This window comes from Centroberyx gerrardi, chromosome 14 (assembly GCF_048128805.1).
Source record: "Centroberyx gerrardi isolate f3 chromosome 14, fCenGer3.hap1.cur.20231027, whole genome shotgun sequence".
NCBI classification, from domain to species: domain Eukaryota; kingdom Metazoa; phylum Chordata; class Actinopteri; order Beryciformes; family Berycidae; genus Centroberyx; species Centroberyx gerrardi.
Genome location: NC_136010.1, coordinates 28,478,704 through 28,500,893, shown reverse-complemented (window position 1 = coordinate 28,500,893; position 22,190 = coordinate 28,478,704). Strand labels below are relative to the sequence as shown.

The 22,190-nt window shown below is 41.1% G+C and overlaps 2 protein-coding genes across 2 annotated transcripts; both read right to left on the bottom strand.

Annotated features, from left to right (window-relative positions):
• Positions 1 to 728: 728 nt before the first annotated feature.
• On the bottom strand, positions 729 to 12,744 carry LOC139925354 (putative pleckstrin homology domain-containing family N member 1). The gene is made up of 11 exons (XM_071916695.2): positions 12,089 to 12,744; positions 9,539 to 9,638; positions 8,016 to 8,162; positions 6,823 to 6,909; positions 6,096 to 6,192; positions 5,849 to 5,985; positions 4,880 to 5,026; positions 3,852 to 3,938; positions 3,412 to 3,487; positions 1,664 to 1,740; positions 729 to 1,312 (listed from the first exon to the last, which is right to left on the bottom strand). Exons 1-11 carry the CDS (start codon positions 12,181 to 12,183, stop codon positions 1,181 to 1,183), a joined length of 1,182 nt encoding a protein of 393 aa, XP_071772796.1. The 5' UTR covers positions 12,184 to 12,744; the 3' UTR covers positions 729 to 1,180.
• Positions 12,745 to 13,414: 670 nt separating this feature from the next.
• ttll10 (tubulin tyrosine ligase-like family, member 10) lies at positions 13,415 to 21,812 on the bottom strand. The gene is made up of 11 exons (XM_071916698.2): positions 21,575 to 21,812; positions 21,039 to 21,189; positions 20,353 to 20,471; positions 19,930 to 20,050; positions 18,826 to 18,911; positions 17,081 to 17,267; positions 16,597 to 16,768; positions 15,845 to 15,985; positions 14,760 to 14,876; positions 14,577 to 14,670; positions 13,415 to 14,294 (listed from the first exon to the last, which is right to left on the bottom strand). The coding sequence occupies exons 1-11, from the start codon at positions 21,810 to 21,812 to the stop codon at positions 13,603 to 13,605; spliced, it is 2,118 nt and encodes a 705-aa protein (XP_071772799.2). The 3' UTR covers positions 13,415 to 13,602.
• Positions 21,813 to 22,190: the final 378 nt, after the last annotated feature.

The following is a 22,190-nucleotide window of genomic DNA, read 5'->3' as shown; positions in this document are numbered from 1 at the left end:
CATTCCCCACATGTAGCGCTACATATACTGTACATTAAGAGTCTGTGGACAAAAACTACTGGTGTAATGAGTTAAAGTGACCATCCTTAATGTTCACAGAAAAGAGGATTCCCCTACAAGAATCACATTATTATAATACACTAAGCACTGTATTACATTTAGGCCTACATATGTCCCATCTATAACTGTAAAAATCCCCAAGTGACCAATAGCACAGTAAGAGAGCTGCTGGTGACTCACATGACACATTGTTGATCAACCACTATTATCGGCATTCAAATGCAAACTCTTCCAATGGCACATGAAATGTTTATAAAACTACTTTTGCTGCATCTAACTAAGTCGTTAGTTCTAATTTAATGATTGCTGTTGCAGCATGTGTATTTATACTCCTATAGCTGGTTATTCTCTATGGAGATACTGATGTAAATTTACAATACTGTAGATGTACTTCACTACATGTATAAAGAGCAGAATATGGTTCATTTACTTTTATGACGGTAATTTATATTTTACAAAAATTATGGCATTCCATAACAATAAACTTTGCAGTCAGATATTAATATCAAAAACGACAATAAATATAAATACTATAATACACTGGATGTTTACTGGATTTCAGCACATTACTGTAAATGTTTAACCATTGAAATAAATGCGAATACTTCCACTTTATTTTGTTTTGAGTGAATGATTTTAGAACTCTTCACATCAGACTCAAATCGAAAAACTTTTTGAAAACTGTGTTTATTGTTTGTTAAAAAGTAAATCATTATGTCCATTAAGAAAAATTATCGAAGCAGAAAATGAAAATGTACAATCTCTACTGTTCTAGCTTCTTTGGTTACCTTCAGCTTGGTTCCCTTTACTCAGAAACAGCTCTACAGGCACTACAACATTTCTTCAACTATGGTCTGGTCTCAAAGTGGGTCATGGCTCTATTTCTGTTAATCCCCACATGAACTTGGTACTATATGTATCTTTTCATACGCCTGGGTCCCTGGGTGAGACGAAACTTGGGCTGAAAAAGTTTCAGAACCCTGTTACAGCCTTAGCTTTCCCTACTGTATCTCCTTTTTGTGGTACAAGTAGAAATAAATGCATTATATACACGCTATCAACAAGTTTTACTTTAATAATTACAGTGGATTTCCGAGCCTCTGCGCAGTCTGCGTATGAGTCAGCCCCATCCGTTGGTGTGGCATCGGTCAGCTGCTATCATCGGTTCCTGGGACTCCTTTCTGCTCCTGTGTCGCTTTGGCATGATTGGCGGAGCGCCATGACTCACCGTAACTTGGCTGTTTTTTTCTGGCTGTAGATCAAAGAGAAAGTCACATTTATACACAGTTGGTTCACATTTGAGGTATGAAACATCACCTTAATACAAATGAATATGATATTGCTTGTGGTTCATTTTAAAGGTGCAGTAAGTACGATTTTTACAGCCCCATAGTTGTCGGTCTATGTTGGTGCAATTCCAGTTGATGGCCAGTAGAGGTTGATAAAAGTCATACATTAATTAATGCCCCTTTAAGATTGACAACCACGCGTTTTTGAAATTGCACAGTGGGGTTTGGATGGATGTCATGATCACTGAGATCAGGAAATTTAATATGTAACATATTCAACAATGCAAAATCACTCAAATTGTAAATTAGTCTACCTGTTGTAATTGGAAGGTCCAGTTCTGGTAATCCTCCAGACAGGTGCAAGAGACCTGCAGGGGCTCCACCAGCTCACCTGAAATTAAATTAAATTAAATTAAATGACTGTATGCTTCACTGCTGGTCATTTTATTCCAGAGACTCTGGGGCGAATTCACAAAAGGATTGCGCGGCTTTTGCTGACGCTAAACCTGTGCAAATAAGACAAAAAGAAACCGTGTAATTCACAAAGCACTCGCAAAGGGTGAAATGCCCCGCTAACTGCGCTGCCACGCAAATAGCGTCTCGGTGCTCCTGTGCTATTTGCACGTATTTAAATGAGGTAATATGCATACATTTGGCGCAAAATTGCCCCCTTTCTATGCAAATGAGCCTCATTGCAAAAACAGTCCAATTCACAAAGGTCGGCGCTAATTGCCACACGCAGTTAGAGTGAAATTATTAGCATCTTCAGAGAGTTGGTGGTAACTGAAGCGCATTTATAAGGGGTGTCACGCCCAGACTTTATCACTTGTTGATTTAACTGAGAATTGAATTGAATTGACCTTGCAAATGTCTCTGCAACAATTTCACCTTTGTGTGACCTAAAAAATAAAATTGTCTGTAAGTACAGTCTGTAAATAATATTAATTTATTATTACTATAGAACTTTAACACAGACTATATATTTACTATATATTAATTTTACTATTACTATAGAACTTTAACAGATTGCTTCACAAACAAAAGCAAATAAATCAGTACAACCAAACAATCAATACAACTCAATTTCATTTTCACTTATCTCACTAGTCAGCACAGTGGGCTTTATTTTGGCCTAAAGATTCAGCACCATGGACAGCCCCGCTCAAACTCATTTACAGTATTACCTCCGCCAAGGAGGTTATGTTTTCGGTGCCGTTTGTTTGTGTGTGTGTTTGTCTGTCTGTCAGCAGGATTACGGAAAAACTACTGGCCCGATTTTCATGAAACTTCGTGGAAGGGTGTAGCATGGGCCAAGGAAGAACCCATTACATTTTGGAGCGGATCCGTATATTGGTTGCACTTGCACATTTGCATATCATAGAAGACTGGATTGGCCTTGGCGGAGGTCTGCGCTTGCGAGTGCCCTTCTAGTTTATTTTGGGATGCAGTGAGATGCAATGATAAACTAAGGATGCAGTGACAGGATGCAATTGTGTCATGAAAAATAAATGAATAAAGCTCCCCTACATTCTCCTTTGTTCTCCGCTTCAAATCATGCCATCTTCTTTTGCAGTCTGAAGGTGCGTTTGGAAACACCAACAGCACTGACAGACTGGGATATTAAATCCCAAATATGGTTTCTCGCAGTCCCGGTTAAATTTCTTGCCTGAAGTTTTGAGGAATGCCTCTGCACCTCTTCCGTCAGGACTTGCAGCTCGCAGTCTGAAAATTTAAGTTTTCTCTTTCTCTCTGCCATTGTCCTGCCTATTGTGTTCTTGGCGCAAAGCCAACATTTATACTTTGCTATATTGATAATTGCAGTCAGACGCAAAACAGGGGCAAATTGCAATCAGACGCAAAACAGGGGCAAATTGCACTCAGTTGCAACAGGTTATGTGCGTGTTTGCGCTGGCATATCATTAGCGCAATATCTTTTGTGAATCGGTCCTTGAGACGGAGCAAATAGCGGGTGCAAATGATGCGCAATTCATGGTGCTATTAGCGGCCGCAATCCATTCTTTGTGAATTCGCCCCTCTGTGTTTATGCACCATAGTGTGTTACCTGTCAGCTCAAACTCCAGTCGTCCAGGCAAGGCTGACCTCTCCACTGCTTTGATGCTTTGCCTGGGCAACCTCCCCTGTTATAGTTGACGGGAAAGAAGAAGAAGAAGAAGAAGAAGAAGAAGAAGAAGAAGAAGAAGAAGAAGAAGAAGAAGAAGAAGCCATAGTGTAGGTTGAAGCAGGTGCAGGACTTTTCACTTCCACATACTCATACCAAAATGGACACCTAGATGAGATTACACCTCCATCCTTTCCAGTCTTATTTCTCATCCTGCAGATGGTGTTATAGGTGGCAGGTTTGAGTTACGAAATGTTCCACCTGTGCCGTGTGTCATGTGTCGAAAGGACAGGCACTGTGTCATGTCGATAGGGAAGCGTGGTTATGTCACGCTGTGCGGAGGTATTATTATGGAATTTTCCCATAGTGTTGTGTTACACTACCTCATATCTTATATTCAGCCGTTTGTTGTCCACTGACAGCAGCAGGACGTCTTGAGGGAAGAGAACCATGAGTCTCTCTTGGAGTCCCTGCAATAACAGAGCCAACAATGTCACTGTTACCACTGTATTAGCTGTCATACTATCATTGACATTTTGAAATGTATTTTTCAAACACAAAAAGGGGAAAAGACCTATTTTTTCACTTTAAAGGTGCAATGAGTAGCATCTTAACATCAATAAATTGTTACCACATTAATTCTGAGACTTTAGTATAATTACTGTAAACAAACGAAACCATCACAGAGAAGATTGGCATACTCTGCCGGCCTCTGCATTTTATATTGCGTGCCACTAGTTCAGATTTTGCTGGATTGCTTTACAGCACAAAACAGAAAGAGGGCGCTGTTCTTCCACAGACAAGTTTCTGGCAACCGCAGATGGTGGAAGGAGTGAAAGGCCGATGGAAAGATCACTTCCATCGTGTTTATCCTCTTCAGTAAAGCCAAAGAGAAAACCATTGACCGAATTAGCAACATCCTCTTTGCAACAGGAAGCCACAGAGTGTGAAATGAAATGTGGTTTTAATGAGAAATGAGAAACACCAGCACTAACAATACCACTGGTGTGAGATAGAGGTTACTAACTGTCTCCACAATGGTCTCATTTGTTTACAGTAATCATACCAAGGTATCACAATTAATTGGACAATGATACAGTTATGTTTAAAAATGCTACATGTAGCAGCTTTAACCAAAATTCAGCATGATAGCATTGTTAGCATTCCTCATTCAAGATTTTAAGACATTGGTACTGCAAGCCAGGAGTTAGCTTGCATCAGTAATACACATTGTTTTCAATGAGTAATGCATTGCTACCAAACTGTTACAGATAGCAGAAGGAGACTTTTTTGCATAATGTAGTAAGGGCCTGGTAAAAGTGACATAGTAGTGCAAAATGTCAAAGTATTACAGAATTAATATTTTAGCGCAGATGGCTCATGCTGGAAACACACTGTCAGAGAGTATTACCTGTCTTTGTGTGTTAATGATATGGACGATGGATAAGTATCCTGGCTGTCCCATGTGCTGTATGGGGGAGCCCTCCCACTGCCATATTGGAGCTTGTAGTAAGTACTTTTTCAGTTCCTCTCTTTTCCAGTGCTCATCGCAGGGTAACTATAGGGTATAAACATGATATGATTAATGGATATGATGATTAAAGGAATCGTTCACCCAAAAAAGAAAATTCAGTCAATAGCTTCTCCCATGTCAGTGGAAACTCCATTGAAGTTTGTAGGACCACCAAACACACAGAGTTAGCTCCTGTAGTTCCATCTCAGCCTCCTCCCAAACTATTGAATTTAACAAGACCGTCTTTTTACAGCTCCAAAAGAAGCATAAAATGTTCATCAAATTTCTCCATTCAGCTTGTGCAGCATAATCCAAGTGTTTTGTAGCCAAACGATTGCACTGTGGGTCCAATATTTACCTCACTGACAGTGTTTTGTTCTAGATCGTACCAACAGCTGCCCTACAGTAGCAAGCAGAGTCTTCTGCCAGAGCACTGTAGGGTGACCAGAGCATTAAATCTAGGAGATAATGAGGTAAATATTGGACTTTTGGAGCCACAGTGCAATCATTTGGCTACAAAACACTTTACGCTGCACGAGCTGGTTGGAGAAATCTGATGGACATTTTAGGCTTTTTGGAGCTGTAAAAAGACGGTCCTGTTAACTTCAATAGTTTGGGAGAAGGCTGAGATGGAACTACAGGAGCAGTGTTTGGTGGTCCTACCAACTTCAGTGGAGTTTGACTGAATTTTGGGAATGACTGAATTTTCATTTTGGGGAACTATTCCTTTAATGTACAAAATTAACTTTTCATGTTTCACTTTGGCATTATTGACTTATAATTGTTTTGTCACAAGCAGACAGATTGTATTCATTTACAGTAGAAATCAAATCTTATCAGTTTGATACAACAACAAATCGTCATTACTAGATAGGAGAGAGCACAATGGGAGGGACTCATGGGTTGTGCCATTGACTTGTATCTCCTCTCTTCTATGTGCTCCATCCATTTCCTTAACTCTGCAGCGCTGGCACACACGAAGACCTTGGAGTCCAACATTGGACCTGGATGGTTAAGGGGGACAGTAGAAATCCTGCTCAGTGCGTTACAATCATAGGCTTTGCTGTTGCTCTTACCATGCCTTAGTTGAACTTGGTAATTTCCAGTGACTCACCGCTGATCTCAAACATATGAAACATATGTGATGAATGCGATGTGTCAGGGTCCAGTGAGTTGGCTTGGAAGGAAAGTCCAGAAAGGGGAAGGATGCCCTGAGAGATAAGAGGAGCCAAACATGAAGAAAGAATGGGTGTCATTGTTCTTGTTTGTGCAGGAATTCCCCCAAAACAACACAAACCATCTTAATTATAGAGGCTTAGTTCCTGTTAGATCATATGCCAGATGACAGTGGGCTCACTGTTGGTTTCTTTTAGCTGGTCACTGATGAATCAGCAGCTGCTTCTTGGTAGCAAATGCTTCTTAAAGGTGCTGCATGTTGTACGTGTACCTGCATGTGCCCACTAAAAATGTCAGCCAAATTAATTGTGATTGCTAAATTGTGGTAGCTTTAAAATAAGGCTTCAAGCTATCCTTCATATTTTCTTGAACTGTAGAGATATATTTCACTTCTTTAGATTGTTTTCCCACATAATTCATGAGCAGCAAATTGTATGTTTTGTGTCAAGTTTCAAGACATAATTTTGCCTGTGTACAGTTATTGATAATCAGATATTGAAAGCCAGTATGGTGACTATAGATCAATGAGGCAACTTGTGTTGCGTGCTGCATGTTCATAAACTTTTATCAAGCTGTGCATGATAAAAAAATGAAATGTTCTACAGCAGTGAAAGTTCACATCACCACTGTTATTCAACATTGATAACTGATGGCACACAGCATACCTGATAGATGAAGTCATGGCGAGAGTGGTCCAGGGAGAGGATCAACAGATGGAATGAGAACAACACCAGAAAGTGTTCACTGGCCTCCTGTGGGAGCAAATGAAGACATTTGAAGAGGATTTGACTCCAAAGCAGCACAAGAAGCTGTCTGATGATAAACCTGTGCATGATCCATAGGCACATGTTCATACAGCGTGTTATTTCCAAACAGTTAGATCAGAGGCATGTAGACTGCTCCAGCACCTGTGCTCCTATGGGTGGCATTTGCACATTGGGAACCCGGAGGCACTACGATGAAAAACCTATTTTAATATTTGCTTCATGTCCAACAGCCAGGAAAACATTTCTAATTCATCATAGTGATGGCTGCATTAAAAAAAAAAAACACTAAGCACTTTTTTTGCACCACTCATAACTCTAAATCTTGAGTTTAGAGGGCTTGGAGGTTTTTATAAAAAACTGTGTTCAAGACGTACGACATCTTCCATAAACTGCATGATCTGTTACTGTTAAGTTTCCAATCACAACTCTTGAAGCAACCTGATTTAGCTTTATTTTTCTTTAACTTGATTGTGATACTAACTCTTTGGTCATTATTGATGGATTTAATATTATCGAATTGTATATATCATGAAAAAAGTAAAATACTAAGTTAAATTGCAAAAAATACCACCTCAGTGAAACAATGACAAACATACTTAAACTGAATAATTATGGAGTTGTGCAAACAGTGTCAACTTCTAGCCATTCACCAATGGAATCAATTTGGTGGCATCACTTTGGCGAATGTTTCTGTTACTTATAGGCACAAAGCAAAAATAAGAATCCTAAATCCTAAACCATAGTAAAGTCCCAAATCAAACTTCAAACCTTAGACTAAATTTCTGGGGACAAAGTGGAACAATGACTGATGACTGACAAGATATTATTATTTGTGATAAATCTGTGATAAATTATTATATGTAAGTCACCAAACTATCAGCTTAGAGGGAACATTGGTCCTGAATGATCCCTGATGAGAATTCTTTAGATATGGCTTCCAAATAGACTCCTGATGATTTTTGCTTGATCTTTGCTCCCCATTATAATGATAAAAACTACAAGATCCAATCTGGACTCAGTCAGTCTGACGTATGGAAAGTGCCACACCTTGTCATACCTTACTGACTCCCACATGTGTAGTGCAGTGCTACCTGTGTGTAGCTGCTGTAGAGGGACACCAGGGAGGAGTGGACGATCTCTCCGTACATGTGGGCAGGCTGGCCCTCCCAGTCCCGGATGGGCTGCTGGGAGTAAATCCTGTGGTGCAGCTCGTCCCTGCTCCTGCCCCACAGCACCACCTGCAGAGACAGCACACAGGATGAGAGGCTCATATCAGTGTCAGTAAATTACTTGACAAATATCTGTTCAACTTTAAAGAACAAGGTATGATCTACTGCACAATCTGACGCTGTTCCAAATGTGATACGACTCATTTCCAGTGTTTCATTTCCAAATGTGATCCGCTTTAAAAAACACTTCTTATCTGAAATTCCTTACTCAATATTTCACAATTACATGTGGTCAGAAATGCCACTTTTTTAGATGCAAAGGTTTGAATATAGCTAATGACTTCAATTATATTCCATAGTCAGTTTTTGTTTTTATCATTTTTGATAACAGTTGATGCACTTTAAGACGGTGGATTTCTCTTTTGGAACGTCTTTCTTCAGTTATTCTGTAGGCGTAATCCTTATTCCTAAATTGTTGCTTTGCTTGCCTTCACAAACACTGACATCTACTCGCTTGGGCTTTTTTGCAGCATCTTTGAATGCAGAAAAATGTGATTGGCTGTAAGTCAGCCACTTAAAACCACTTTAAAGTGAGATTCTCAGTTAGAAACCTGTACTGATATAGCCACCTGTTGCACACAGCAATGAATAAAACATCTTTGAACAGCAAACACTGGATTTTGTCTTACTGCTGCAAGCCTCAAGTCATTGTTTTTTGGACCAGAATGTTGCACAACCTAATGGAATTTGATATCCAAAGTACAGTATCTGGTCTTTTTTCACACACTGGAATAAATGCATGAGGAAAAGAACCACGGCAGGAAAAACTCAGTAAGCTCTGGGTTTGCTGTATAATTCAGTTGGGGTCTGGATGTTTTAATTGTTTGTGATTTCTAAAAAAAAATTCTTCTGTAAAAATGGAACAAAACCCGAGCCATTTTCTCACTTTACAAGCTGCCATATTATTGTGTATACTTTTGAAGATAATTAATTGTATGTTCGTATTGTTACTTTTGCATTAAATCAGTTGAATGTGCAGCTAACTGATGTGTGTGTGTGTGTGTGTGTGTGTGTGTGTGGCAGCTACCCCTCCGTCCTCTATTTCCCATGAAGTTTGAATCACACTCAACAAGGTCTCTCACCTTTGTCATGGAAACTCCTGCGGTGCGTATATAGAGCGTGACTCGCCTCAACACAAATAACAGCTCTAAGTGGAAACTGTTGATATTCATGTCAGCTGGTGGCTTCATGCGTCTTGCCACACTCTAACACTCTGCTGTTTAACACGTGTGAGTGTGAATTTGTCGACCCAAACTGAGCAACACACTGTTTTTCCTGCGAAAAGTGCAAGATCGAACAGTTTCTACTTGTGTCTGCCCCTGTTCTTGTCCTAAGGAAGACACACACACACACACACACACACACACACACATACAGATACTGACCTCTTGTTCTAGATGTCGTACTGACGGGTAGCGAGGTGGCGGCTCATCTCTTCCGTTCTTCAATGACAGCTGAAGTCTGGTTTCTCCCACATTCCACAGCCTGGAAAAAAGCCATGCATTGCATTAGCAGATCATCAGATTGTATTATTTTCACATAGAAACACCACAGAAGGGCGGGTTGTAATAGTAGTTTGGTAGTTGGTCCTTTCTGTGTGGAGTCTGCATGGTTCCCTCCTGTTCTGAATGTGTTATGTTATGAATGTGAGTGTCTATCTGTGTTTCTGCCCAATGCATGCTGGGATAGCCCGCCCCCGTGGCCCTAAATAGGAATAAGCAGGTAGAGGAAATAAATGAATGTATGAGCACTAAAGAATAATGTCTGCACGTAACATATGATGCTGTTGTTTTACTAAATGTCCACTCTCTTGTATTTTTATTTTATTTATTTATTTATTTTTAATGTAAGTTTGTTTTATCTGACCTTTTTTTTTCCGATTAACTTGGTGCGACTATGGTTTTATGTTTTATCTTCACATCTTTTATCACCTTTTGTTTTGATCTGTTTGTGTGAAGCGCTTTGTAACATTTGTTTCGAAAAAGTGCTATATAAATAACGTATTATTATTATTATTTATTACTATAAATGTAACAAAGAACAAATAGATGGTCTGTAATGCAGGTGGCCGGTGCAATGTTAGAGTCGATGCAATGCCATAGAAATCAGTTCTCGCACTCAAGAAGTAACTGTGTCATTTTGTCATTCTTTCCTCTTGGCTTGATTTTCTACAGTCGACACCATTTCACAATTTGAATGCACAATTTGAATGCCTTTTATCTTTTTAGATTGTATTTACAGTCGTATCTGAGCGTCTCCTGCGCCCCCCTATAGCCTGCGAGTGGCCAGACATAATCAGATTACTGCAGACAGACCCACCGTCTGACCCCTCACACACACACACACACACACACACACACTGATCTGCTGCTAGAACCACATTTGTCCTGTATTTGTATGTATGTATCCTCCTGTATTTGCAGCATTGCCATTTCAGAGGTGGAAAACAATGCATTTGTCCGAACTTTTGGCATTAATATCTGTGTGTGTGTGTGTGTGTGTGTGTGTGTATGTATGTGTGTGAGTGTGTGTGTGTGTGTGTGTTTGTGTGTGTGTGCGCACGTCATCTGCATGGATGTAGTGGTGAATAAACAGGTGGGTGACCTCTGACCTCCAGTCTGCGATCACCATAAGGCAAACCGATAATATATATATATATAACCTTTATTTAACTAGGAAGTCACATTGAGATTAAAACCTCTTTTACAAGTGAGACCTAGCCAAGACAGGGTCAAATAGCAGCATCAAACACATAACAGGACAACAACATAACAACAGCAACAATAGGTACGACAAGAATACATTACATAATATAAACAAAAATCAATTATATTTTCAGAAAAGCATTAATAATGCCTTTTTCTTAAAAGACCCTCCTGTTCTCATACACCTTACACCAATTTGATACTACCAACTATGATGTATGCTATGAATTTCATATCATAAAGACTTATGCCAGCTGCTATTCCTCACATAAAGGCTCAAATTAATTTCGGTGGGTTTACCTTCTAATACATCCCAGGTCATCTGTGTATATGAATGACCACGATGCATAATGTTACAGGCAGCTGACTCTTCGCCTTGTTATAGTTTAGACACATAAGGACTGGTAGCTACTGTTGCAATTAGCCTCTGCTAATCCCCCAGTCTCAGAATGAGTGGGGATTTGTCCCGCCCCTATAAAACCCCTCGACGCATCGGCCATTGTCTTATAATAATCTCCTAATCACATCAGTGCAGCATCAATGAGTTCCTAACTTCATGTTGAGTAAACAGGAGCCAATTAGTTTTCCCGCCTTATTGTGCTGCTGGGTGTTGGTGGGCTGAAATCATATGGATGCTGCTTATATTTTATCTTCTGGTTGACTGTACAAATCAGATGATTTCACTTTGAAAGCGCGTCCACACCACAAACACATCTACTATGATGTAAACAAGCACAAGCCTGTCCTGGAAGTAGCATAATTCAACTCTGTGCAGATGAGGAGTTTTGAGAAGGCGTTGCAGAAGGCCAGCTGTTGTCTAGTCGTTTAGAAATGAAATGTCAAAGAAAACCACAGAGGATGAAACAGAGGCTCTCCTGTTGAAGAATGCTGCTCTTTTCACTTCACAGACTATCACCACTTCCTCCTCCACAACACACCAACAAATCAAACCACATGTTTTATCATGTTTATCAGCAGAACATCTCAGCAACTATACTGATGATTAAACAGATTTGAATTCACATTTTGGGACAGATAATCTTGTGGCAATCATTAGATAAGTAAGCTTTGTATCTGCCTGATGCAATGACAGTATTTTGTTGCAAGATTCAAGTATAGTCATTAAGTTGTGAAATGCTTTTCCATGTTGAATAGGTCTTGGTTTTATGGAACCAAGACCTATTCAACAAGATTGATGGTATAAACTGTGAAACTGTATGTTTTTCTTACCCTAAATTGTCCCCAGAAAGTTCCAGGAGCTCGATCTCATCCGGGCCCACCTCGTCAATCCCAGTGTGCCTCTGGGTCACACTGCAGCATCCCATGACTGAAGCCTCTCTCTGTCAGCCAGTCCTGCCTTCAGCCTCCGTCTCTAGTCCGCAAACTGAGCACCATCTGCCCGGGCAATCATCCCCGCCGCTTCTGTGCCACACTAAAACCAAAGAGATAAAATATAGAGGGGGGGAGGCTGGTATGGACCAAAAGAGGATATTGTGCGCTGGAGAAGGGACGGGGGGGCTGCTGCTAAGCCCTAGTTCCCCCTTTTCGCCCACAAGTACATTTCCATAGAGCCCCGAGAAACAAAGGTGTCAAAGCAATTGAAGAGGAATCGAAGATAAAAGTGGCAACAAGTGTTCGTCGAGTAGCAGCGTACTTGTTCCTTCCTTCCTGTCAGTTGGCTGTCCGCAGAGGGCTGTGCAGCTTCCTCAGTCGGGTTTGTCAGACGCTAACTCAAGCTTTAGAACCTGCTGACTCTTTAACTTCTGCATGAAAAATAAAAGTTGGTTCTGTTGTCATTTAAAGACCGGCTTGAGCACACTGTCATGACAGGACTGGCAATTGTAGGTAGAAGAAATGCAGCTCCTACAGACAATAACCCCTCTTCATGTTGTTGTGTCAAGATTGAACACCTCTGATGCTCTCAGCCTCCTTTTGGAGAAGCATGTGGATGAAGCAATTGATTGCACATCCGTTGGGAAACATCGGACCATGCAGGCGATTTTAATGCCTGTGTGTACGTGCGCAGGGCTACAACACGGACAAGATAATTACAAGTTATGAAACTGAGAGGTAAAGGGTTGCAGTCATAACAACAAGCCACAACACATGTAGGACAGTGCCTTGTGTTGATCTTGCTGGTTAGAATTAGAGCAGGACTATATGTTTGGATGTACATAATCATGTGTATTTATAGTTTCTGTCGTGTGAAATGTAATTTGTATGTTTCGGACTTTCCTTGAGGTGGAATGCTGTCCTGTTTCTGTAATGGGATTTTATGGTGAGGGTTAGGAAAATGCTTGATGATTGCGATTGAATCCATTTCAGAGTGCGATGTCTCAATTGACGCAACTCAGGTATTTTCATATGCAACTTCTGCTGTTTAGATTGCTGTATTGAAATTGAAGCCTCCCGTTTATGGGAGAGAAGTCTTGTTTTATGAGATTAGATGTATAATGAATCAAAGTAACACATGCCATCTGTGAGGTACAAAACAGGCATCATTAGTCAGGTGATCAATAGCTTCTTTATTATCACATTAGACATTAGACAGCAGAGTCTGGCTCAAACCACTCCCTGATATTTGTCCAGAGAAAAAACAGCACCAACTGTCTATAGCGTAGATTTCCTTTCAACAAGGCTTTGTAAATCATAGCTATTTGCATATAATACATCATAGTTCCTCTCAAAGGCAAAGCTCTTTGTGTCCTCTCTAGCTTCCTCTTCACCCAGGTTCCTCTCCTTTTTCATGCGTCTCCACCCACACGGGACGTCCCACGTGAGGTGGGCTGAGGGGGGACTGTGGTTTGCAAGGAGTTGCAAAGGGCCTGAATTTCATCAGACTTGGGACTGGACTTCTTCGCTTGTAAGCGGGAGACGAAGATCGGCGTCCCTTCACTCAGCGCTGGCACTGACAGCGACGCAATGTTCCACTTCTTCTGCTGATCCTCAGGGTGTCTGAAGCGCTCCACGCTCCTCAGCTGATGAAGCCAGGTACATTTGCTCAGCTTGAGTTCGACCCGAGGCTGGGGGGGCTTGGGCAGACGGCGGGTATTCCCAAGGGTCTCCGCAGGGTTAGGGGTGAGGCGTCGTTTTGGGGCCGCCGTCGAGATGGAGTTTGAATTCGAAGGCGTCTGCACCGATGGGTCTTTGTGCTGTCGACTGTATGTCTCTAAGACATTCACGGACGTATCTGAGGATGTTGTGGACGCACTTTTGCCTGTCTTCCCTGACTTACAAATTGTACGTTCAGTCTTTTGGGTGGTTTTCTGGTGGGATGCACTCTTTAGTGTGGTTGCACCTGTTCTGCTCTTGGGGCAGGGTAAGACAGAAGCAGGAGGAAATGTACCGTTGTACAGCAGCACAAACTCCCTCTGACTGGCCAGCGGGAGGATCTGCTGTCCGCAGCGACACTTGTTGAAGATCTCCAGAGTTATGTCTAAAGAGGAGGAGTGAGGGAAGAACTGATAAAAACAGCGTCCTTGGTGGTGTCACACATCAGCCTATCTTTAACCAAACATAAAGTGGTGTTAAACAAATGGGCAAACTAACACATTCAATAATGGGAACTGTGACTGTACCATGTAAACAGTGACATGACCTGAGTACATTTTTGTTTTGAGTTAACATAAAGGCCTTCAGATGGACTGTATTCTTTTCATCTGGAGTGCAAATAAGCTGCATCAATATTATATGATAATAATGTGAGTTATGTGCTCACCCAATGTCTCTACAACAGTACTGGGTATCACCTCCTTTAGGACCTCACAGTTGGTGTGGAGAGCCGGATTACAATTCATCTCCAAGAGCCACACCTTTTCGGGTTAGATGAAGACATCAGTCAGACAGGCGGACACACAAACACACAGATTGTACACTAGACAATGAACGACTTTCCACCTACCTTGAATTCCTCGTCAATCATGAAATCACAACCAATTAGGTCAAAGAAACCCAGTCTGCGGTCCAACTTGGATTTGACTGCGAAAAAACACTGGGTCATGATCTGCTGCATGCGCTTCTGATGCATGGAAGGGGAAAGGACAGACAGACAGTCAATCAATCAGTCAAACAACAAAGGGTTTATAGGTGATGTAATGCACGCTCTGGCAGCCATATTGGAGGTCCACCGCTTGGTAACATCTGAGAACAGCTGATTATATTTATAAACTTACAACCCGACTCCCGTCTCAACATTATGGAATAGACATGGTTCATTTCTGTGTTGTTTTTGTCTGGAGACTGATCATTTCTTCTCTGATACATATCTGATTAATTTTGTGTTCAGATAATATTAGCTTGTTAGCGAGCTAATCATAGTGGTCAGCTAACAATGACTGTCTTAACACATCTGATTTGCATAATAGGCATACCGTTGCATAGCTGGTACTGGTGGCTAGTAGTTCAACTTAAACATTAGCATTAGTTGCTTTGCTAAATTAGCTTGCTGGTTGGTTAGCTAGCTAACAGTTTGTGAGTGAGCTGAGTCTTCTCAAGCTAACCCGCAGAGTGGTGACTAGCACTAAAGACAAGACAGTTTACTGTATCACAGTAACCTACATTTGGAGGCAATTTTTTTTTATCAGACCATTTTTAGCTAATCTTCTCAGATCTCTCTTTTTCTAGCCTGGTTGTTATATATTTTGACATTATTTGTGCACAGCCAGTTCTCCTTTTGAAACTGCAAAGCCTCTATTGAACCAGCCATGTCTTGTCCACCCATGGCTACCTATCACCAGGGTTAGTGGTTTCATTCACAGTGCCACACAATGTAAAAATGTAAACTTGTACTGCTCGTTGGATAAAAACATACACCAAACAACAAATGTGATGTGTTATCTCAGTTAGAAGACGACAGCGATCTGTATCCTCACACAGGAATGAGATCATCCAAACCTTACTACAACCTCAATTAACTGCATGTGCCAACAATCATTATAATCATAATTGGTCCCAGAGGGGTTAACTACAATACACAGCAGCACTCACTGCAAAGGTGCCCATCACCCAGTCCCTGGGCAGAGCCTTGGCAACCCTAAACTTGTCGTTGACGTAGGTGTTGAAGCTCTCTATGGACCAAACAGTGTCCTCTTTCAGCAGGCTGTAGAGCGGGTTCTTCTTCTGCATGTACTGGAGATGGACAGCAGGGGGACCAGGAGACACATGGGTGAGTGAGGAGTGGAGGAGATATGGTTAAACAGGAGCTGGAATTCCATACTGCCACAAAGCATGGCCATGCATGCTCAGTTTATACAGTCTCTTTGGAAATAATGAGAAAAAGTACTTTTGAGTTTGTCTTGAAGGGTGGAATACCACTCATTTTAAGAATTCTTAAGACTTTATGTTATACGTATGGCCTAGGTAAACAGCAGTCTTAATGGACATTAACTATTCTCTGACAAAGCTAGAATCCAGAGAATCCAGGCTGATTTCATACCAATGTACTATCTAGAGCTGATCCATGGGCAATAAATGATGGCCTGCCTTTGTAGGCTCATACAATTTTACGCAATGAAGTGATCTAAGGTTTCATTTCATGTGGTTGTTGAAATGAACTGAAACTGAAAGTCAGTATTTCCCTCAAAGTATTGTGCAATAAAAGGCCATACAATTCCTGTAGCATGGATTGATTTGTCATATTTCCATAGATTGCTTGTGATGTATCAGGGCCAGGAAATCTAGGTTTGGTCTTTCATAATTTATTCCCAGGTATTCTGGCAGGGTCTGTATTATAGGTCTACCTGATTGGTCAGGTGAGCAGAGAGGTTGTTGGAGCTTGGGTCATAGAGGTCACAGGTCAATCGCACATAACCGTGGCCAAAGAAGACCATGAAAGGTGCAGTGCAGGCGATAAGGAGGTAGGAGCGCACATCGAACTTTCTCCCCTTCAGCAGCAGCGGGTTCTGGACATACCTGAGGGCAAGTGGAAAAATGTCTCAGAGCTAAATCATCTTTTTCCATAGAAAACTTGTGAAAACACTCATTTGTCAACATGAACATACAAGCACTATAGACAATAATCTTAACACTATCACATCTCAGGTATGCTGCTATTATCGGTCACTAGCCTAAAAAAATATGTGAAAACCTGATAACTGCAATACGTGGTCATCAAGCTAAAAAACTAGGCTGTTTTTCTTAGGTCCTGGAAAGTTGACATTTTGGAGATACTATATGATATTAATATATGACCAAATTGCATTGTGAAGACCTATGTTGGCCCACCGTTGGACAATGCGAGCCTGCGGCTGGCGAAGACAGGTCTTCCGGTTGGCCTGGCTGTCCTCCATATCCTGCAGCTTGAGTCTGAGCGAGGCCACGTCCTCCCGGCTCTTCAGCAGAAAGATCCCTCTGCCCTGGTTCAGACCCGTGGGCTTACAGATCCACATCTGGCTCTCTTTGTTGCTCCCACCTGGCGACAGAGGCAAGGTTACGCTGTGTGGTGAAATAAACTCCTGTCCTGTTATTTCAAAATATATATGACATCATATGAAATGCTGTTGTGAAATGAGATGTCACTGTTCTGTTTTGTTCTATGTTCTGTTCTGTTGTGGTACATTTAACTCTGTTCTGTTCTACAGATTGTTCTGCTTTGTTCTGTCCTGTTCCACTTAACACTGTTATTTTCTGCTCTATGTTGTTCTGTTCTCTTCTGTTCTGTTCAGTTCTGTTTTGTTCTATGTTGTTCTGTTCTGTTCTAATCTGTTCACATCTGTTCTGTTGTGTATGAGAGTTGACTGTTCTGTTCTGTGTTGTTCTGTTCTAAGTTATTCTGTTCTATATTGTTCTGTTCTATGTTCTGTTCTCATTTGTTGTGTTTTGTTCTGTTTTATTATATTCAGTTCTGTTCTATTCTCTTCAGTTCTATTTTGTCCTGTTCTATTCAGTTATTTCAGTTTTGTTTTATGTTGTTTTGGTCTGTTCTGTTCTAATCTGTTCAGTTCGACTGTGTTCTGTTCTATGTGGTTCTGTTCTGTTGTGAGTGAGACTTGACAGTTCTGTTCTATATTTTTTGTTCTATATTGTTCTGTTCTATGTTATTCTGTTCTATTCTGTTAGCCTTAGGCTAACTCTGGTACAATGCATCAAATGGTAACATTTATGTTTAATATTGTACATGGTCCCTACATATAAAAAAATAAATAAAATAAATAAATATTGTTCTGTTCTATGTTCTGTTCTCATCTGTTGTGTTTTGTTCTGTTTTATTCTATTCAGTTCTGTTCTATTCTCTTCACTTCTATTTTGTCATGTTCTATTCAGTTCTGTTCTGTTTTGTTGTTTGTTCTATGTTCTGTGCGGTTCCATTTCACTCTGTTCTGCTCCATAGATTCATTCACCAGCCAGAGGTCTAAAGCAGGTGTCTGTCTTTTCCCTGTTGACTTTGTGATAACCATATGTTCGTTATAACCTGCGCACCAGTTGACATAATGCTGCATGTCGTTCACAGTCAACAATACAGAAACCGATGTATCACTTCATCTCAAAGTCCATGACATGAATTAAAAACTGTCAGCGGTCCTAAATTGATAAATAAAATAGATTTTATTTCACTGCATTTGGAAGTGCACAAGCTTACAGTGTTGCAGCAATGCATGTACATCCTGTTGAACGTTTCTCTTAGTGTTTGTGTCTCAGCCCTGCCCTCTGCTGACTGGTCTCTATGGCAACAGCATGTTCCCCTGGTGATTTTATCAGGGCCTTATGGGAGGTGAAGTACATTATTTTCCAACGTCCACAACCTCCTCATTAAACAATCACCAAGGCAACTATTGTCTTAACATTACCAGACACTATTCATTTTCTTTTCATTGTCAAATCCATGACAGAACAAGTTCTATTTCCTTTTCCCCCCCCACAATGCACCCCCTCCTAAGAACACAAAAATCTAGTTTAACCTGTGTTGTGTTGGTGGTGGCATGAGCACACTAGTGTGTTAGAGGTTAAATTGGGTGTGTGGGCATTTTTACCTTCCTGCTGCGCAAAAAAAGCCTCCCTCTCTTCCCTCACGTCCATGCGGAAGGTAGCGGGAATAAACTCCTCCATTTTCAGCCTCCTATAGAGTACAATAGAATAGGATGTTGAAATTGCCTCCAACAGTTTCAGAGAGATGTTATTGTATTGAGGCAAGTCAGGGTTTTCACTTACAAATGAATAATATCAGTTATTTCAAAGTGTTGCTGTAAATATTCTTTAAGTGAGGCCTGGCCTGTATGTGAGAGGCCTGTGTGCAGTAGATTGGGGTGTAATTTGAGTCCGGTATCTATGGTTAGGAACTACAGTCCTTCAGTAAAGGATAGCCTGCAATGCGTGCATGAAAGCAGGTCACATCATTAAAACAAAAGTAGGCTACACAGCAAAGGCTTGTGCTTTGAATATCTTGCACTGTTAAAGGAATCCTTTGATATTTAGTTAATATTTTTTGTTACATTTTGTGAGAAAAGTTTCTACGTTGTGCCTTCCTTCCTTCTACCATTTACCAAACCATTTACACTTTACCCTACATTTTAGGCATTTAGCTCATGCTCTTTTCCAGAGGAACTTACTGAGACAAGGAGTCAATGAGACATTTTTGTTTAGATAATGTCAGCTTGTTAGCTAGCTAACCATAGTATCTGGTCAGCTACTGTCTTGTGAATTTGCACACTAACTAATGTATCTAGTAGCAGTGGCTAGTAGTCGCATGTTAACATTAACATTGTGTGCTTTGCTAAATGAGCCTGCTGGCTAGTTAGCTAGCTAACAGTTTCTTCAGGTTAACCGAGAAATAAATCTTCCTTATTAGTCCATTCATTTTTACTTATACTGTTAATGAATTTACCTACCACCACACCACCACTATCTTTTTCAAATATATCTCTTTTTATTAAGTTATATTTTATTATTTATTCATTATTTGTGCACAGCCAATTCTCAGATGGACCTCCATGATGGTGCCAGCTGTGGCTAATAGATTTGTGACACAACTGCAAAAGCCGCTAAAGGGAATGGAATGGTGTATCTATCCATTTTTAATAAGCACAACCTATTTGGATCATAAATAAAATAGTCAACACAAGTCAGTCACACCTCACCTCAGTCCTCGGCCGTGGTTGACTTTACTACTGACTCGCTCATATTCTCGAAGACTGCTGAGGAGCCCAATCTTAGTGGTGAGCACCTTGTTGTTGGGAATCTGGTACACCAGCTGTTCACCTGGACACAGCAGATCACGACAAAGTCTTCACGCCATGGATGGAATGTAACAAACCTCTTATTCAATGAGAGAATCTCTAATTTAGCACTAGAAATGTATCATGAATCAATATTTTGCAGCGCAGATGTTAGAGATCCACTTTTCTCTTAAACAGCGGTTTCTTAGGCTACGTAATTATAGTTTAAATGCATAGTGTATTAAATATAGTAGTAAATACAGTATCCGGATTATGTACTGTAATTAATATAATAAATGAGGGGGCGGGTATAATGTATAGAATTACCACAAACTCACTGACTACCTTCTCTGAAGTTGTAGTAGTTGGCTGGTGACTTGGTCTCACACCACTTGAGTTTGAAATCCTCTCTGTGCTTGTTGTGGATCCTCTTCCATCCTCTGCTCTCGCAGTAACTGCTCACTCTAAAGGACAGGAAAGGTCCTAAAGCAAATCCATCACACTTCCACTTTTATCACACAACAATCCAGAGGTGACAAGAACATGAAAGACTAGGGTTTGGCCAATATGGGTTTCAATACTGAGAGTCAATATCTACATTTTTCCATTTTTATGCTAAAAAATTACAATCAATAAAAAATAAAAAACATGAAACTTGTGGTTTATTACTTTTAAGGCAGGATGACCCTCCCCACCTTTTCAATGGCACAGGTACTCTGGGACACATTACTGCCTTTAAATGAATGAATTTACAAACAAATATTGAGCAATTAAATTTATAAAGAAAATGTGCAAAGAAAATAGCATTTCATTGCAGGTTTTACAGACATTTCATATAACTGTGATGAGGGAATAACTTCCAGCATATCAGAGTTCTGAACTCATTTTGGAAGTTATTAGCTATATAAAAGTTATTCTATCGTATCGTAAAGACCTTTGTTTGCAAAATAGAAACATTTTGGAGGATTCAATCACCTTTTTGAAATATGGAATGAAAAATCCTATATGACAACCTAATGCCATAGACTCACATTGCGGCCCCATTGGCTCCTCCAAAGAAATAGAAGGGCCCAGCCCCCCGGGGCTCCTCTCCCTGCCGTTCCCTGTGCCTGTCTGGGTAGGAGCGATCCACCGGCCCCCTGGGGAAGGACCTCCTGAGGCGGCGCTCCACCAGGCACACACCTGATGCATCCACACACATACACAGAAACACATGCAATCAAACGAGTGCACAGCTGCTCACACACATGTACAAACATACATATATACCATGCATATATCATGCAGATGCACTTACAGTACAGTCATATGTACAATATAGAGGAATATGATAGCAGATCCCAAAAACTGAATTTCAGGCAGATAAATGTGCTTCTTGATTTTGATTCTATTTTCCCTTTTTGCCAGAATTTGATTTTGTCATTGTATTGCAATGACAGATCAACCTGAATTGTGTTGAGTGATTGTCCAAAGCCCTGTTAGAGCCCATTAGATCATCAAAAACACAGCATCAATCATTTGAAATCAACAGAATCGCAAAGGACGTCCCACCTTTCCCTACACACACCTGACCCTCCATCTTGGCTCTCGGCCTCCTGGTTGACTCTCCTCTGCACCTCTTCCTCCTGGACCTGCTCCAGCCCTCCTTCCGATGTCACTTCCCGGGTGCCACCGTGCTCAGGTGACTGAGGGTCTTCTCCTCCTGCCTCCTCCTCTTCCGCTCCTTCCCCTCCTCGTCCCTCCGGCCCTCCGGTCTCCTCTATTTGGCCCTCACGGCAGGGCTCAACCCAATCCTCAGATGACATCACCTAGCGTTGACCCAGATCGTTGGGGCAGGAGAGAAATTTTCCAACAGGGCCCATCGGCGGGGAGAGGGGCGGACCTCCTTGGGTGTCCGGTGACCCTGTAGTCGGAGTGGAGACCAGGATTTAGATCTTTTTCCTCTGAGTCAGATGTACACTTGAGATTCACTGGAGTGTGAGAGGAAGAGGAGGGCACAGGTGAGGTTTGGTATTTGCTCGCACTGGTTTTAGTTTAGCTTACATTTACAGTTCCGTACGTGTTCGGCAGTATTGCTTGAACCTCCTACGATGCATTGGCACTTTTTCACCCATGATGGTAAATCTAAGTAGCTAGTAGCAGAGTAGCAGGCTGTAACATTTATCAATGCTAAGAGACATTCG

Bases quoted from the DNA above. Each gene is read 5' to 3' on its own strand.
- ttll10 (XM_071916698.2), bottom strand. From the start codon at position 21,812: ATGTCATCTGAGGATTGGGTTGAGCCCTGCCGTGAGGGCCAAATAGAG. The intron at 14,671-14,759 runs GTAGGTGGAAAG...TAACCCGAAAAG, and splicing joins TGATTGACGAGGAATTCAAG to GTGTGGCTCTTGGAGATGAA. The intron at 14,295-14,576 runs GTGAGCACATAA...CCTCCTCTTTAG, and splicing joins TACTGTTGTAGAGACATTGG to ACATAACTCTGGAGATCTTC.
- LOC139925354 (XM_071916695.2), bottom strand. From the start codon at position 12,183: ATGGGATGCTGCAGTGTGACCCAGAGGCACACTGGGATTGACGAGGTG. The intron at 6,910-8,015 runs GTAGCACTGCAC...TTGCTCCCACAG, and splicing joins TCTACAGCAGCTACACACAG to GAGGCCAGTGAACACTTTCT. The intron at 6,193-6,822 runs GTATGCTGTGTG...CTTATCTCTCAG, and splicing joins GCCATGACTTCATCTATCAG to GGCATCCTTCCCCTTTCTGG.